This window comes from Haliotis rufescens, unplaced genomic scaffold, assembly GCF_023055435.1.
Source record: "Haliotis rufescens isolate VD_foot unplaced genomic scaffold, xgHalRufe1.0.p SCAF_14, whole genome shotgun sequence".
Taxonomy (NCBI): domain Eukaryota; kingdom Metazoa; phylum Mollusca; class Gastropoda; order Lepetellida; family Haliotidae; genus Haliotis; species Haliotis rufescens.
In genome coordinates this window covers 25,736,117-25,754,885 of record NW_025963824.1, presented here as the reverse complement: position 1 = coordinate 25,754,885, position 18,769 = coordinate 25,736,117, and the positions used below count along the sequence as shown (strand labels likewise).

The 18,769-nt window shown below is 37.8% G+C and overlaps 1 protein-coding gene across 12 annotated transcripts in view; it reads right to left on the bottom strand.

Annotated features, from left to right (window-relative positions):
* The window catches only part of LOC124131248 (transcription factor 12-like), a 151,574-nt gene that overhangs the window by 12,136 nt on the left and 120,669 nt on the right, over positions 1-18,769 (bottom strand). For 10 of the 12 annotated variants that reach the window (XM_046494374.2, XM_046494373.2, XM_048395199.1 and 7 more), the window contains 7 exons: positions 16,586-16,725; positions 13,850-14,056; positions 11,826-11,906; positions 9,287-9,368; positions 8,878-8,957; positions 8,073-8,138; positions 5,943-6,134 (listed from right to left, as the gene is read on the bottom strand). In XM_046494374.2, the coding sequence (XP_046350330.1) occupies positions 5,943-6,134; positions 8,073-8,138; positions 8,878-8,957; positions 9,287-9,368; positions 11,826-11,906; positions 13,850-14,056; positions 16,586-16,725 (848 nt within the window). The remainder of the gene's footprint in view (positions 1-5,942; positions 6,135-8,072; positions 8,139-8,877; positions 8,958-9,286; positions 9,369-11,825; positions 11,907-13,849; positions 14,057-16,585; positions 16,726-18,769) is intronic. The other 2 variants (XM_046494378.2, XM_046494376.2) reach the window with 2 other exon arrangements.

Below are 18,769 nucleotides of genomic sequence, written 5' to 3'. Positions count from 1 at the left end.
ATCAATCTCATTACTCAATCAGCCTAACCAGGGATGTGTCCTAGACTCGAAACTATGTGCCGCTGGCAGGAAAGGTGGCAAAGAGATTGTTATTTTGTTGAAAATGTGGATATCTTATTCTTTACTTCTTATTTAACTTACTTCAGAGGCATAACCTCAAACTTTAACATAGCATTCAATGATATAGTGTAAAACTAAGCATTAAAGCCTCTTCTGTATTGGCTATGAGTGAATACAAATCACCTCGAAGATCCATAACATTAGTTATAACTATATTAACATGAATTTGAAATTTTAGGCATTTACTATACACCTGGAGCCAAATATCACCAACTCTCTGAGCAGGTTTAAATAAAACCTTGTATGACCCAAATATGATTTTTTTTTGTATAATAACAAACAGATAATATACAAGAAACTATCATTTAAAACCACCATGATCTGTTTCATATGCTGAAGAATCAGGACCTTTGATAATAAATGCTAAATAACTGACATGAAAGAAAAATGTGATAGATATTTTCCAAACAAAACACAAAATTCTTCTGAAGTCTGCTCTTTCCTAGCTCAGTCAGTTCAAACTACTAATTTATTTCCTGACCTTTTTCCAGACTCAGTACAAACCATTCCAAATTCAGAAAATCGGGCCGGTCTTGTTTTTATTTCCTTTACACGTGTTTGTTCAAACATTCAATTAACACTATGTGAACAACCCAAGCCTTCGGAGCTGGTATGGTTTTAGTTAACTCAGCTAAAGTGTCTGTCAATGCAAACAAGGGGGATAACTCTGTATTATGTCAGCTGTTCCCAACAGGTGGTGCTGGAGTTAGAGCTTGAGTGACAACTGCATCAACACTAGTATTAAGCAATAAGCAAGTTTACGTAGTTCATGGTTTCTGTGTTGGCTTGGACAAGATAGGGAAACAAACAGTGTTATAGCCCGGTAGGTGGTCAGTGTATAACAGTGTTAGTTCCTCCAAGATGTTGCCAACAGAAACCCTGCTAATTTATCAGTATGTAACATTGTGTCATACCATTCCAAATTTTTAATAGCATTCCCATTTGTGAAACTTACTTTAGCATTCCCACTTTTGAAACTTTTATTAGCAAGTCCACTTATGAAACTTTGTCAAATTTTGTATTTGTATAATAATCCTGATGGTTCTACATCAAAGTATACATATTTCTCCACAAGAGCCAGTAGATCGAGACTTTGCACACCATTGAAGTGTGTACTCCATATTAGCTTTACATAGACTCGAATATAGGCTGTGAATGGCATAGTAATTAACCTGGGGAAAACATTCAGCTAAGCATCCTGCATTCCTCACATTGGTGGATGTTATACTGTTTTCCCAACAACTATTTTTGTCAACTATGACAACACAGGTACACTTCTGATACTTAATAAAAACAATCACTGCGCTCTTCCTACATTCACATCCTACCTAACAAGACAATCAAATCTTCACAGAAAAGACAATTAGAAGGTTAAAATATTAAAAGAATATGGTCTTCTCTTCATAAAAAGATACAAAACCATTCTCCTTCCAACACTATGAGCTGATCAACACAAGCCACCACGCTGGATAATCCCATGAATTGTGAAAAACGATATTCCATTGGAATCTTTTCAATATGAGCAGTGTATTCCGAATCCTTTAATATCCAGATTTGATCAAACATACCCAGTAATTGGGAAAGTACCACGGCTGTTGCGATGAATATTGTTGAAGTGGAGTTTGTTGTGGGGAATATTGTTGCATCGGCGATATCTGCGCGAATTGATGTTCCTGAGTGACACATTTCTTCGGAAACGTCTGTATTGGTGCACATTGTTGCAGCATCGACTGCGACGGTGAACACTTTTGCATTGCACATTGTTGAAGTGAATTTTGTTGGTGCCGTTGAGCTGGTATGTTCTGTAACGTTGGATCGGGCGAGATCTGTTGTGGGTATATCTGACGGCCATATTGGTCCTGCCATGAAGGTCCAGATCCTGCCCATCCACAACCCCACGTGTTGGGGTACATCGCCACGGCAACAGCTGTGTTACGATACACCTGCACCAGGCTAAATACTCCTTCCAGCTGCACACCACACCATACTCTCCTGACAACTAGTGTTACATTGCATACAATCTTCCTAACAACTGTCTAACATAGCACAGTGGCTCTCTTCCACAGCCAGGCGGCTATCTCTAACAGTCAACACCCGGTAGAGAGGAGTGTTCTGGTGTGTCAGTCTGCGATCTGCGGTCTGTACAGTGATCTCTAAGACAGGACCGGGTCTGCCAGGGGGAGACACACGCCATACACAGACATCAACGCAATCTGTTTTGCTGTAAGAAGTAATCGGCAGACGTGCAAGGAAAAATCTGTTTTAACACTCTCACTGATCACAGGCAGGCCTTGACAGACTGCAGAGTTAAGCCTAGCTACGATGAACACTTGCCAAAAGGCGCAACATGTGTGCGAATACTTGAAGCCAACGCAAAAAGCATGGCAACATACTTCAATGGCGCTCCCTCAGAATCTGCGTCTGCCTCTAACGAGAAACCCAGCTGCTCAGCGGAGGGGAGCTATTTGGGCGGAAGCTCCACATTGAAAAATCGTATGACAAATCTGCAAATTTCATCGCATTTTCTTTATTTTCAATGTACCCGAACCCATCTCTCTGTAAAGATCTCGAATCCCCACGTCCGAACTCAAGCTCAGACAGGAAAACTAATTAATGAGTCAACAAAGTGCGGAAGCCTTTTTAGAGAGTCATTAGGAAGACGGCATCTTGCAAATTACGGAATACTGATGGCACACATCTGGGTAAAACTAGTCATTATCAGGTCCATGTGTATGTCTCCCATACGCTAACAAATACTAAGCCTAACACACACACATACACGCCTGGCAAATTGCTTAAAATCACTCTCATAATTCATATTTCATTACAGTTCCTAGCTATGTGTATCACAGCAAATATGATCCCACAACACTCCATAATGATATATTCTTCTTAAAAAACAATTTTCACAATAACCAATGTAGTTTCCTTTTTTTGAACCTATAAGGAATTCTTAGCTTTTCTGGTTTTCTTTCCACTTCTGACTTCTTAAGTCAAAACATAAGCATCACATTTCAAAAGCAGCTTCTTCAAATACTTCCATGTAATTAGTTAAATCACCCGTAAAAAGCACTTATTCTCTTCAATTTTTACAAATGGGACATTTTATGCACTTGCATTTCAATTTGTTAAATGGACTTTCTGGATACTTTCTTGCAAAAGAAATGGTAATTTGGCAAAATGTGGCTGACAAATGCTTCAGTTTTGAGTAACTCGAACCTACACCCAATAAATATTTTGATAGACTCAATCTAACCCACTCTACAAGATGTTACAAGTTCTCTCTTTAACTCTTCCCATATGTGCTGCAGCAATCAATCAGAAGCGGACACAGAAGAATTCATTATTGGTTGTGAGAGGCCCCGCTCTCTTCAGGAAGAACACGACAACATGAAAAATTAGTTTGTTCATTAACATGGACTTAATTAAAGTTAATGTCAAAAGAAATAGAAATAATTATTTTAATCTGATGGATTAATGGACACAAAAAGGATTAACCATGAATAAAGAGCTAAATGAATAAACCAATATTAATCATCATGTCATTTATTAAATTTCTTGAGTGCAAAAAATATTTAACACCAGCAAATTGCGTTAAATTTTAGCTGAATTACCTAAAATAAATAGTTCGGCAATTTATTTTACTTTTTTTATCCAATACTGTTTGTAAACATTATTTTCTGAATCAAGATTAGAAACATTCTTTCCTTGTGTGCCACTAAATATCAGAACCAACCACTAAGGCTATCCAAATGTGTTCCTGCAAATGTTTGAGTCATCACAAGAAAGGAAAAATGATATCAACATATTGTTGAAAAAATACCTCAAAACGGTAGCAATAGAAATTGGAATTTTTTTTAAATGAAGTTTCTCTGATTTCAAACGAACAATTGAATTTGAGCAGGCATCACAATAGAGAGCATTGTTTAACAATCTGTTTCCCATTGTCTTTACACCGCTACGACAGAGTCACATGGAAATAATTTGACCTTCTGCAAGTCCAAAATCTGGCATTTTCCTGTTTATATATCGGAACACAGTATATAATGCCGCCTTCCTATTGGCCGCGATCGTTTGTTTTCTCTCCACTGTCAGTTACAAAATAAACAGCTAGGTTGGCCAAACTAGGGCTGGATGGGGGAGCGAGCCTTCTGCCCAATGGAAAACAGATGCACGCTTCTTGCGATTTGGGATTGTAATTAAACGCAGCTGCGAGAACAGGTTCCTCCGTTAAAAGCAAATTTGCCTCCCAAGTTCTGGAAGAAAATCTGGGTTTAAAATTCCAACTTGCAAAAAGGGCTGACAAAGTTTCCCATGCGCCTCTTCGGCCATTTTGTTTCTTTCCGCGTCTCACTGCACTGGACTGGGTTTTTAAAGTCTAGCATTTCTTATCATATTGTTATCAATTCATCACAAAGCCATTTCTTTGATATCAGTCCCATGATACAACTGTTATTTCCCATGGTGCTTTGCTAGAACGCAACTGAAGCAGTGTTACACAAAATCCAGATGTGCGCCTGTATTGGCCATCATCCAGCTGCTGCAAGCTACCATCTCACATCCCACAATCCTCTGCATGGAACTTCCTGTCCAAAAACTTATAACTGTCTATCTTCACTTCTCGAAATTGTAAATTAATCACTTAAACATATTTTGCGCACAACTTAAATATTTGAACATACTTGCTGCCACCAGCTCCCTGAATCATATCAAACAAGTTTGGGCCAATTAAAAGACTGGTCATCTGATAGTAGTGGTGGGTGGTCCAAAGACTCGAAACCCCTCTCTGCCCCTCCCCCCCCCCGACCTTGAACTTGAGACTGAGCCTCAGAAGATGCGAGACCTTTTTAATAACTTTTAAGTGAATGAGTATGGTTTTATGCCGCTTTTAGCAATATTCCAGCAATATCGCGGCGGGGGACACCAGAAATGGGTTTCACACATTGTACCCATGTCCGGAATCGAAACCCAGGTCTTCGGCGTGACTAGTGAACGCTTTAACCACTAGGCTACCCGACCGCCCCCATAACTTTTAAGAGTAAGTGAATGAGTGAGTTATATGATGCTTTTAGAAATATTCCTGACAGGGGACACAAGGACAGGGCCCCCCTGCATTGTATCCATGTAGGGAACTGAACTCAGGGCTTCACCATGATAAGTGAACACTTTTACCACTAGGCTACCTGACCTTTTCCTCAAAGGTGGAATCAAGTATTCATTAAACTTGTATCACTGATCACAGAAACATATGGCTGAATGTAGATAAATAACCGAGGTCATATTCTTTACCAACTGTGCCAAACACCCTGGTAGATTGAGTGAGTTGGGTTTACTTGTATTAGAACATGAGCATGCAAACCAGTGATGGACAGCATGAGCGACATTCCACGCTAGGGGTACCAAGACATCCTCAAGCAAGTCACAGCATACTGACCACCCAATCACGTTCCTCCCTCATTAAGCTCACGCACTCCCTCACTCACTCAATGGCCTTAGTCACGTTTCTTTGTTGTTTAACGCAACACTCAGCAATATTCCAGCTATGTGACAGCGGTCTGTAAATAATCGAGTCTGGACCATACAATCCTGTGATTGACATCATGAGCATCAATCTACGCAATTGGGAAATGATGACATGCATCAACCAAGTAAGCAAACCTGACCACCCGATCCCGTTAGTACGACAAGAATGGGTTGCTGAAGCTCAATACTAACTGACATCTTCTCAGGAATGCTTTGTCAATTGGGTTCCAGCGATGTTACAACTTTTATTCCTTCAGACTATGATTCAAATTTTAAAACACATCCGAGCATCAACTTACCATATGCGCATCCATGTGTCCCTGCATCATCCCCATTCCTGGGTATCCACCCATATTTCCCATAATTCCATTGGACTGTCCCGGCGGCATCATTCCTGGCATCCCCAGGTGACTCGGCATGCCTGGTTGGTGCTCTGCATGGTTGCGTAGGACATGAATAGCATCATCAAGTCTTTCCTCCATCTTGCTTTGCTGTAAGGGGAGATAACTCATACATCACGCTGTCTTAATGTCATAAAAACAACACAAAGCTTGACATCTCACCAAATAGCTTTGTTGGACTGATTAGAGCCCTATTTTTTTTGGTATTTATTTTGTTGTTTTTTTAAGTTAATAATAATTAAGAAAATACGAATATAGGAACCTGAGCTTAATTGAGCTGAAACAAATACATGTTTTTCAGGTTGGCAAAGATGACATGGTGCATAGGAACACTACAGGTGCATGAATATAGTGTAGACAAGCCTGATTAGGAACTGCTTGATGTACAATGCCCATGCAGAGGTTTCTCCATCACACTATCTATCCCATGCATGAGTGAGTGAGTGAGTTGGGTTTAACGCCGTTTTTAACAGTATTCCAGTTATATCACGGCGTGTCAGCTTAATGTGGGAGGAAAGCCTGAAGTGATGCAGGTCTCAGACGTTTACCACTTCGGTGAAACCCACGAGCACAGGTATGGTGCTGACAAACCTAGAAACATAATCGGGGCGAACCGGGATTCGAACCAATCTGGACCAGACAACCAGTGATCGATATTGTGAGCAAACGAACCACACGACCAGGTACGGGGCCTGTAACTACCAGCATTCTAACCTGGACTGGACTCCCAGCCTCTATGACATGCAAGACATACTGGACCCTGTTCACAAGGCAACCATATAATACATCAACGCTAATGTGTTGGAGCTACGACTGTCTTAGCGTGATGATCATTTTGCAGACCAGGATACAGGTGCAATCTCTCGGTATCTTTGTCTACTTGTTTCAAGTCAAGGGACAGATAATCTTTGTTTTGTTTGTTTGTTGCTTAATACCACACTTAGCAATATTCCAGCTATTTGACGTGGTCTGTACATAATCGAGACTTGACCAGACAATCCAGTGATTGACATCATGAGCATCGATCTACATAATTGGGCATACAATAACATGCATCCACCAACATGCAATCAGGAACTTCCTACTGACAAAGCATATTTCCATCAACATAATGGCAACCATTCATGCAATTCTGCTCAGAGAGTTTCAGTGATATTTTCTCAATGTGATACTCCAATGATGGTGAGAGAGAGAGTGAAAAATGAAAAGTACCATCAGCCATTGTGGTATTAAACTTTGGGCAGGCACTAAAACGAATGTGACAAAACCAGTTCCATCATTTTGAATGTTCTTGGCGGACACAAAATAAAAACAGATATTTTCATCATTATTTTTTTTACATATTAATATATTGAAGAGCTTAATAACACCCCCCAAAAATTTTGCAAAATAGAAAGTAGCTATAGTAACTCTGAACAGCCCCACAAAAACAAGCCATGCTCTTTGGAGTAGTTTTCAGTTCAAGTTTTACACAGCTTCATATAATGGCATCAAAAACTGAAATGTGTTATATTTCCAAACTTATTGTCAAATATGCCAGTTTTTTTAAAGAAGCATTTGTACAACTTCAAAGAGCATCTTCATTGAAAAAGTGTCGTCATTCCCAAAAAATGTATTATTTACTTCATCTCATTTTCTTGTTGTTTTAGGAAGATCAATTACTTCACACAGAAGCATAAAAGTTTTCAATTTTAAATGGACCAATCACAACTGGCTTGTCAGGATGTAGTTTTTGAATGGACCAATCACAGCTGGACTGATAGGATCTAGTTAATTCAAGGGACCAAAAACATCTGGACTAGTAGGGCATAGTTTTTGAATGGACCAATCACAGCTGGACTGCTAGGATCTAGTTAATGCAAGGGACCAAAAACATCTGGACTAGTAGGGCATAGTTTTTTAATGGATCAATCACATCTGGACTAGTATGGTATAGTTTTTTAATAGACCAATCACAGCTGGACTGCATGGATCTATTTTTGATTGGAGCAATCACAGCTGGACTGTAGGTGGGCAAGGCTGGATTACCTGGTTGGGGCCATGCTCTCCGAGAATTTGAATGGCTTGGCTGAGGCGCTCTTCCATCTGACCAGTCTGAGGGATTGTGGGAAGGCGAAGCGAGCAAGGGAAGGGGCAGGGAGGGAGAATGAGAAAGAAGTAGACAGTTAGTTAAAACATGCAGATGACAATGAACCAATAAAAAAGAGTTTCGACATAAATGAACCATGCAAGGCAGATATGAATGGCAATTGTATGATAATGAATATGGTGAAATGAAATCAATCTTTACAGACTTGTGAAAACAATATGAACCCCATGTCATGGTTGCATTCAGATTTGTAAAAAGAATTCAAAATGAAAGTTTCTGTGTATGCTTTCATCAAAAGATATACTGACACACTTTGAAAAAGTGGTGTGGAATTTGGAAATACTGTTCACCGAACTGACAGAAAAGAAAGAAATTGGAATGTGGTAGTGAGACCTGAAGGCATGTGACAATAATGTTGTCTGAGTTTGAATCCTCGTTCATGTTGTACTACTTGGACGTAAGCTTCCAGTCACTTGTTACTTTTGTATTTTCAAATTGTTTCAGGATATTTCCAATTATTATAACTTATCATCATGGATATCTCCTATGTTTAAATAGCAATCCTGAATAACAATATTGCACTGAATAGCAAGCGTGTGAATTCAGAATCATCAAATCAAAGTGCAACCAAGCAAACACATGCATACTACCATAACAGCACACTTCTTGAACATGTGATATGACTATTTATAACCCAGGGATGAGCGACAAGTTGAATAGTGTCATTTTGACAGTGGAACCTACCAGTGAGTGGAGATGACTCTCAAAGTGAGGCGAGGTAGTACTAGTATTATTGGGGCGATGCCAGTTGGGGTTGGGGCCAGCTGAAACAGACAAGACAGGCAAGTGAGAACTCTGAATCATGAAAATACATAAATAAAAATATGTGATAAAACCAAAGGAAATACAAGTCGTAGACATCATTTTGGTGAAAATAATTAGCACAGGTGCAATTCTCACAGACCAAGGATCATAATCAGACGGAAATTCTGTTCCATGATCAGTGGATCCTGACACAGCCAAGGGAAGCAACTCTGCACAGCAAAACTGCTCTTCAGATCACTGGGCCACCAAGGCCCTCTGACATCCTCAGGAAAAAGAAGAAAATAAGAACTCTAGTCTGCCCTTATTAATTATTAAATTGAAAGCTCACCTGACATTGGTGGGGGTGAGGACACAGGTGTGGATGGGTTGGACCCTCCATAACTAGAATTTGTGTGCTCAGTTGAATATATCTGGAAAAAAGTATAATATATATGAATCATTGCATAAAATTAAAATACAAGATATTTTTACAGAGGCTTCATCAGTTGAATAAATAACACCCAATTAGTTTATATACATAGGTTATCTGTCGGTTGTCCCTGAACTTCTTTTGAGTAGCATATCAACAATTATTACATACAATTCTATATGCATTGCCCACAATCAACACACAAACAGTCATGCTTACCATAATGCCAGGAATGTCATGGTAATTTAAGAGCAGAAAAGCATTTCTACTATAAAAACTCTTATGACTAACAGACCAGAATATATACACAATATGCACCAGACCAGAGACTTCCTTAACCACCACCTTAAACTATTACATACAGTCCTAAATTGCAGTGGTCATGGGGGTGGTCATGGGGGTGGAGTATTGCTGAGTGCAGCGTTAACAAACTATCCAAAATTCTAGTAATATCACAGAAACTCTGCAAGCATAAAACAAACTTTATTATACTTTACAAAAATAGTTCAGGATCATAAACATATTTTGGAATATTTGTTTGTGCTCAGTCTTCACTATAATAAAAAAATATCCCCAAAAATATTCATGATCCCTAAGATTGGGGGCTTGAAAGTAGACACAATTGATGGATAACAACTAATTTAATACTGTAAAAAGTGATGTTTCAGTACAGATCCTTATACCGAAGCAATATTCCCACCCATGTAATAATACAGATATACCCCACACACCAAGGAGTCCATAAGCATCAACAACCTAAACACAACCATGCTATCCGGAATGACAGGAATATTGTGGTATTTAAAAGGGTGTACAAATCACATTCCCTTGTGGCGATGGTACAACGACTTGCAGCTGGGGACCTTGCCATGTCTCAATAGTGACATCTCTCTTGAGGGAGGCATTCCCCTCGGGGGGAAAGGCCACGATATGAATCGGCTCTCCCCCTGATACCAATTTAATCAATTTCGAAACTAATCTCCGTCTATCCCTGTTTCATATTTTGCAGCAAGCCACAGCCAGCCCCTGTCAAACGTTTATTAGTCCCACATATGATCTGTTTAGATTATGCTTCATGCTGCCGCCTCATCTGGGCTGCATATGACTTGCGAATTTACCAACGGGAAAACACATGGTTTCCATAGCTACATAAAATACTCTCCATTTCACAAAGGTGATATGCATTTTTTGACAGTGATATGTGATAGCCGAGTATGCGAAGACTTTAAAGGAAAGAATATTTGCTAAATGTAACTGGCATTTTCAATTTGAGTCTGGGGGGAGTCTGTTTAAAGGCATGAAAATGGACGATATGAAATTGTGAAGATAGCTTTCGGACAGTTGTCTAAAGTCAGAATAGGGAGATGAAAACAGAAATTGAGCCTTAATAGTCACATCTAAAGAATATATCTCTTAAAAGGTCTAAGTCTGGACTTACAATTTTTATTAATGGTTAAGCTAAGACTTCAGACCTAAAGACTGTCAGGGATTTTCTAGACCTGCTCAGGTCTGCAGCATATGTTAGTGAAAATTCTCACTTCATGCTAAAATATATATAAATAATATGATGGCGGTGCCAAATTGACTTGTATTTTACTAATAACGGGACCAATGAAGAAGAAGATTCTTCAATGTTTAATTTTACCTACGTACTAACAAAATAATGTTAAAAAGACCCTGAAAACAGAACTTCAACAAAATCCAATTTTGAACAAAACAACAACTTTTTGCAGTTGCAGGTCAAGGGCATTTTCATAAGAATCCAAGATAAATCACAGACTTTTCTTTAGGTTTTAAACTTGTCCTCCTACATTAATGACTTTGTTAAAGTCGGATTATCCTGGAGAATGTTTGTTCTGTCAAAAAGTGTTTGAAATACCACTGTTGTAACAAAATCATGCTTAAATTTCAACACTGGCAAAAATCTTTTTTTGACATTCCAAATTATAGTAAGTTGATACGTATTTCATATTAATACCTTTTCACATGTTCATTCAATTTGTAAGGTATAATTCGGTATTTTTCAGATTTTATCAGATAACATTAGTTTTGATGAGATGTGTACTTGAACAAATATATTTAAAGCCCCCTAAACAGAAAATTGTGCAGATTTTAAAAATAAACAAAAGAACCTATGCTCAACAATCTAATACATTTCAGTACTACATAGTTTTCAACTGAAGTTCCAAGTTTGATGTACTGTAAATCAAATTCTGAGACTTAGATATCACTGACAAACTATTTTTGTTACATATTTTAAAATGTGTTCTGGTTAATAAAAATTAGAGGATATGTCAAAAGCTTCAACCTTCAATGCAAGTATATATAAAATCTAGAATTTTTTTAAGAAAGAATTTAGTTTCAAGAGTTTTGATATAACGGATTTTGATTTCATATTTTTTGACATTCTGGAAACATGAATGCTGTTTTCCAGATACAGCTGTGACTAGAGACTCACTGATGCTAAAGCTTTTCCTAACGTCGCAGCCGTCTGAGAGGACTGTGGAGGGGGCGGAGGTGCACGTCGATGCTGCGGTACCTACACACGGAGGACACGAGTCAAAACAAATTACACAACTTCATCAACATCCAGCATGCAGCATTCAGATTTACTAGTTACACACAACTACTTATCTTGAAATTAAAGACCAGTTATACACAACTGTTTACAGCAAAATACTGACTAATCCAAATCAACTCTGATAATCAGACGGGTAACAAAGTTCATTTTGTCATAAGGGGCACCTGCACCTGGCTTCTGACATTATTTTCCTGATTGCCAAAGAAAGGTGTTAAAAACTAAATTCAAAATGAAATAATAATAGTCATGTTTTGCCATAAGATAAATCATGGAGCCTAAATATTGGTTGCATTGGCAACCAAAATGTTTTCTAAATGGGGGCTGAGTTTACCGTTTCCAAATCCAGTTCCCTAGGTAACTTTTACAGCTAAATCTCTAACAAACAACATGCCATCAGGATTGTTGATTCGTTTCATGCCATGAAAAACATGCTCCTCACTGATTAAATGTCACAATAATATATATTCTTCCAGAAAAAATCGTAACCATATAAATGAGGCACATTCCATACCCAAAAACATCCAATCAACAAAGACACAAACAGGTGACACTAAAATGGCACGATAAATTCAAAAACAATGTATAACCAGTAAGAGCTTCACACATGGCATTTTTTGTCAGACGTGATCAGGTTCTCTTTCTGCTCAAGGTTTTGCAAAATCATAGTTCATCTTTCAACCTTTTTATTTTAAGAATATACAGGAATCTTCTTACTCAGTGAAAAAAAAAATCAAAATTGAAACAGTTTGCTTGTTAATGATAGACATGTTCCATAATTTGTAAGGGAATGATCATTTCAAATTCTATAAAATTTATTGTTCCCCAAATCCTAGAAAGAACTAATATTGCTACAGGTATTACAAAAAAATAATATTGTTCACTGAACATGTTAAATGTCCCGGGGGAAAAAAGTTAGGAAAAAATTAGTAATTATTTCTGCTCCTCCTTAATGAGAAAAGGAGCGCATGTGACACAAACGTTAATGGTTGATACCTGAGACACAAGCAGACAAGCAGACATTCTGATCACCAATTGCATTTACAGAACATTTCAAACAACATCCACAGGATCATTCTAATTGAACGACACCAAAAAAACACTTAAATATACAGTGTTAGAGTCAGTGACGTGAATACATTTATACAGTCGTGTGACAGTAGACAGCAAGTATCTGTTAGTACCCACACAGAGAACCAGGTCTGCATGTTCAGAATGCTAAGTATATCATTAAACTTGTCAACGTTCCTGGTCAGCACTTGTGGGTTTGTACACTACGTTTATCCATACTACTATTTGTAGTGGTGACGTGTGTTTCAGTAACGAAGGCCACGGAAGTCACCATTTTGTGTGAACCCTGCCATTGCCCGACATTGAAGCAAAGTCTAGAATAGGTGACAACATGGAATGGTACATGTTGCATAAGAAATGGTGAGGTGAGGTGAGGTGAGGTGAGGTGAGGTGAGGTGAGGTGAGGTGAGGTGAGGTGTTTAGCAATATTCCGGCAATATCATGGCGGGGAACATCAGAAATGGGCTTCACACATTGAACCCATGTTGGGAATCGAACCCAGGTCTTCGGCGTGACGAGCGAACGCTTTAACCACAAGGCTACCCAACCGCCCCTGAGGTGAGGTGAGGTGAGGTGAGGTGAGGTGAGGTGAGGTGAGGTGAGGTGAGGTGAGGTGAGGTGAGGTGAGGTGATTGGTCTGAGTTCTTGTGGGTTTAATTCATGGCTTTATTTGTTGGTTAAAAGAAGCGACTGTCTAATCACATTTATTCACTGGTGCTAGAGGAAGAGCTTGAGGAACATAGTGTGTACAAATGCAGAGACAATGGTGGAAGTTTGTGTGGAAGGGTTCCTGAAGCACATGAATACAGGGACAAGATCAAGCAGATACTTACAGATGCTAATGCTTTGCCTAGTGCATCACCAGTCTGCGAACCGCCCTGCGGCCGATTAGACATCATCTCAGATCCATTGACGGACGACGATGTTGTAGAATATGCAGTGGAAGTGTTGGGCATGGCGGGTCCACCTCGGAACGTGGACATTGGGGGAAGACCGGACGACATGAGAGATTCCTGACTGGGTGACACAGGATGGTAGCCCTAGGAACAAAACAGCATCAGCATCATACGCGAGACAACATACGATGTATGTGAAAAGATAAATAAATGTTCATCATGATTCTTCGCTGTGAAAGTCTATCCAGGATTTATCTAAACCAACTCAGATTGAGCGAGTATGGTTTTATGCCGCTTTTAGCAATATTCCAGCTATACCACGGCGGGGGAGACAAGAAATGGGCTTCACACATTGTACCCATGTGGAGAATCAAACCCGGGCTTTCAGTGTGATAAGCGAACACCTCATCCACGAGGCTACACCACCACCCAAATCTGAGGAAGTGATCTGATGAAAAATAATCAAAAATTGGAATAAAAAAATTCCCAATTTATGTTTGCATGGTAACTTATATTATGGCTTTGTAGACTTGTATTTCGTACTTCTTTTTAATTATTTTTCAAACAATATCCTTGAAGAATCGTTGATAAACATTTAAATTACAAAATAAGTTTTTCTAACTTCCTACTTCAACAATGTCTTGAAAATCATTAAAGTCAGTTCGGAATGACTTTGCTCTGAAATCCAGGCCACAATGAACTTGGTTTCGGTGTAAAATCATCCTACGCCTACATGTTTAATCAAACCCAAAAATAAAGTACCACAAAATTGCCAGTTACATAAAATGTTTCTACATAGATTCTCTGTATATAAATATACACTTTCTGGACTTGTCTCTATGTAAATTGAAGAGTTACATGAAGGGCAGATAACTGCGATTGGACCGGATGTTTGCAAGGCAAATTACAGTGGAGCTCAGAGGTCATTGCTTGTAATGGCTTACCGAGAGAGCCAAGGCATCTGGGATACGTCTCAGCCCAAAACCTAACCACTAAACTTGGCCATGTGGCAGGGAAGACTTCAGAAAAAAATGGGGGGGACAAGATAGTATATTATGATAAAGACAATACTAAAGTAAATATTTCCTATCAGAATAGCTAACATGTGGTATCACTCCCAGCATTTGGAGAGTAGACTCAATAATTACCCTAGCATTTTGTAATTATTTCCTTTTAATTTGTTTGTTTTTTTAAATATTCATACAATTTTACTCAGATTAACCTGTGTGCTATCATATTTGCTAAACCATACATTACATACAAGCAATCTCCTCAAAGATTTCATTCAATAACTTGCAAAAATATCCAAATTATCTTAACACAGCATGATAAATATTTCCTGCCAAAAAAGTGTGTTATTCATCAGGAAAAAATTCTCTTATGACATTATTTCATAGCCTATCTAACAATATGATTTCAAAATAAGTTTCTGAAGAGGAAAATAGATAAATATATACAAGTGCCAAAGTTTTGGATGGGATTAATTTTCCCGCAGCCTGTGTTCATGATAGAGTGACATTACCCACAAGGCAGCTGCACTGTTTCCCTGTCAACAGTTTGTAATGAAGAAATCCAGCTGCTGTTCCCCTATAACTGCTCCTACTGATACAGACCTCAGATGAATGAATCACTCCCAATCAAAGTTGGAAACTATGAATATTATGTCTCACTATTTAATAAATGCTCAATGGCTGTGAATATTATCGAAACCTTCTTATCAGATTTTCCTCCATTATGTAATTCTACTTGATACTCAAATACTTTAGAATTATTGTTTGACAAAATAGTTCATGTAAACTGATTTTTTCACAATTATCTACAGAAGTGCTGGAAAAAGTAGTTACACAAAAAAATTCCAAAATATCTAAATAATGCCATTTTCAGCCTTTCAAAAACATTATTTTCTCCATCATCATACCAATCTAAATAAATCACATTCAATTACCTTTCGTTTGAATACCCACGACAAAGGGTTCTTCTTCAAACAAGTGGATATTCATATGAAAGCACATTAAATATACTTCATTTGAATACCCACAACAAAGGGTTCTTCATCAAACAAGTGGATATTCATATGGAAGCCGGTAAATATACTTTCATTTGAACACCCACAACAAAGGGTTCTTCATCAAACAAGTGTGTATTCATATGAAAGCACATTAAATATACTTTCATTAGCATACCCACAACGAAGGGTTCTTCTTCAAACAAGTTGATATTCATATGAAAGCACATTAAACATACTTTTCTTTGAACACCCACAACAAAGGGTTCTTCATCAAACAAGTCCGTATTCATATGAAAGCACATTAAATATACTTTCATTTGAATACCCACAACAAAGGGTTCTTCTTCAAACAAGTGGATATTCATATGATAGCACATTAAATATACTTTCATTTGAACACCCACAACAAAGGGTTCTTCATCAAACAAGTGGATATTCATATGAAAGCACATTAAATATACTTTTATTTGAACACCCACAACAAAGGGTTCTTCATCAAACAAGTGGATATTCATAAGAAAGCACATTAAGCATACTTTTATTTGAACACCCACAACAAAGGGTTCTTCATCAAACAAGTGTGTATTCATATGAAAGCACATTAAATATACTTTTATTTGAACACCCACAACAAAGGGTTCTTTCATGGTGGATAAGACACTTACTGTTTCATGTGGATGGTGCATACTGGTATAAGGGGAGTTTTGTGAATAATGTGAACCACTTGTGATGGAAGCTTGGTAGGAGGATGAAGGCATCGCGTTACTGGAAGACCAGGGGTCTCCTGAACTATGTGACTGAGGTTCTGAAATTGAAATAAAATCTATTGAAAACAATCACACCAATAATAATGACAAAAATAATGTTCTTTTGTCAACCCATTCAACATATCAGTGGTTATTCATTTTCCTTCTCAGGAAAGAAGGGTATACTAGGGGTATATTAATATATAATCTTTTTTTAATGTTTTTACAGTTTTTATTTGTTGCCTTTCATGTAGTTTTACACTGTAAAACAATGACTTATAAAATGATCTTAATATGATTTTTCCCAGTATATCTATTGCAACATTTATTTGCATTGCGTTTCTTTCAAAATTGAATGAAAATCTGTGGTGTATAACAGAACTGAAATTAACAAATTGTAATGAAAACCATCTCAATATTTTTATATAATGATTTAATTACATACATTAATATAGTAATTATTAATTTGATTTATATATTTTTATATAAGGCGAACATTGTAATAAAAATTGCTGCTGAATATTCATTCCAAAGCTGTCAATAATTCCAAACATCCCGCAGTTATGAAATCCTGTCAACCATAAATGCACTAAATTGCACCTTTTGTCGGACACCCCGGAGGCAATTACCATGAACTAATTCTATTCAAGCTCATAAGTAACCAAATCAGGTCTGGAAAATTACAGCTCAAACAGAAACAGCGAAGTGCTTATGTTTTTGAAATTGAAAAAAAATTCTATTGAACTATCGAGTTCTCCATAATTACCACAATAACTTTTTTACCCAGAATATTTTCCAAGGAAAACAGTGGAGCCAAATCACTACATATTAATTTGACAAAGGTGTGTCTTGGCAGTTCGGGCACGCCATTGGAGTTTGGTGAAAACCTCCCAATGTATTAAACACACTCTCTAACAGGCAATTTGCACAGCGCTGTAACGAAAGAGGCTGCTTAAACACATGGTATATTCCATAGAGTTAAAAATATTCTTGGTTCTCTGAACACTCTAGCTCCCTAATGGTAGAAACATCTTCTGCGACCTGATGAACGTTTTGTAGGCAACTGCAACTCTAATCAGAGGCAGTCTCGCGAAGCTAAACATTGCTTGTTTGTTGCTTAAGGATTATGCAATCTTAGCTTCAGTATTGATGATTAGAGATGTTTTTTCGAAGGAAATTACTTTTCAACACCATCCTGGCAAAATGACACTATTCTAACGCAGTGCATTATGTTAAGAATGCACTTACCCACAATAACTATGTTCTATGTTCAGAAAGAAATGGCCTCCACTAGTAAGTCGGAATACAATACTACTTACAATACAACTATTTTCCCCAAAGCAGAATAATGATGATTTGCAAACCATGGCTCACTGAAATGTCCTGTTCCCCAACAAGCTACTGTTGGATATATTTTTAGATGTTGTAACATTACATACTTTAATTACTTAATGGAAACCGCATACTTTAAGAAAAGATGAAATAAAAATCAAAGTACTGCTTACATCACTGAAACACCTGTCATATGTGAATCTTTACACCTTTCTTTGATAAAAATATATTTTGAGCCTATTTGTCAAAACTAGCTATGAAACAAGAAAATATAGACAGTGGTGACATTTTGAAAACTAGCATATAATTTTAGTCATTTCACTGCATGTCTGCTTGATGTTGGAGAAAATCTGAATAATGCAGGTTTTAGAAGTTTACAAATTGGTGAATCCCACTAGCATGAGACAAACCTACAATGTAATCAGGGATTCTAACCAATGACAGGGACTTCTGTTATGCCTGAGGTACATAACTCTCAACAATAATGTGGTATAACTTACTTTCTAACAGCTGACAGAGAAGTTTTGACATCTTTGATAACATCCTTGGTTGACAATGTTGATATACCGTATTGGACGTAATAAGCGCCCCGCTCTTATAAGCACCCACTACGATATTTGCTAATATATTGGCTGGTGAACAATCCCAATTGGCACCCATTCCGATTGGTCAATGTACACAAGACTTATTTATTCGCGTATAATACACACTCGTGTGTGTTATGCACCCTTAATTACAGGCATGTAAATTCTGGAAAAATATGTTTGTCTT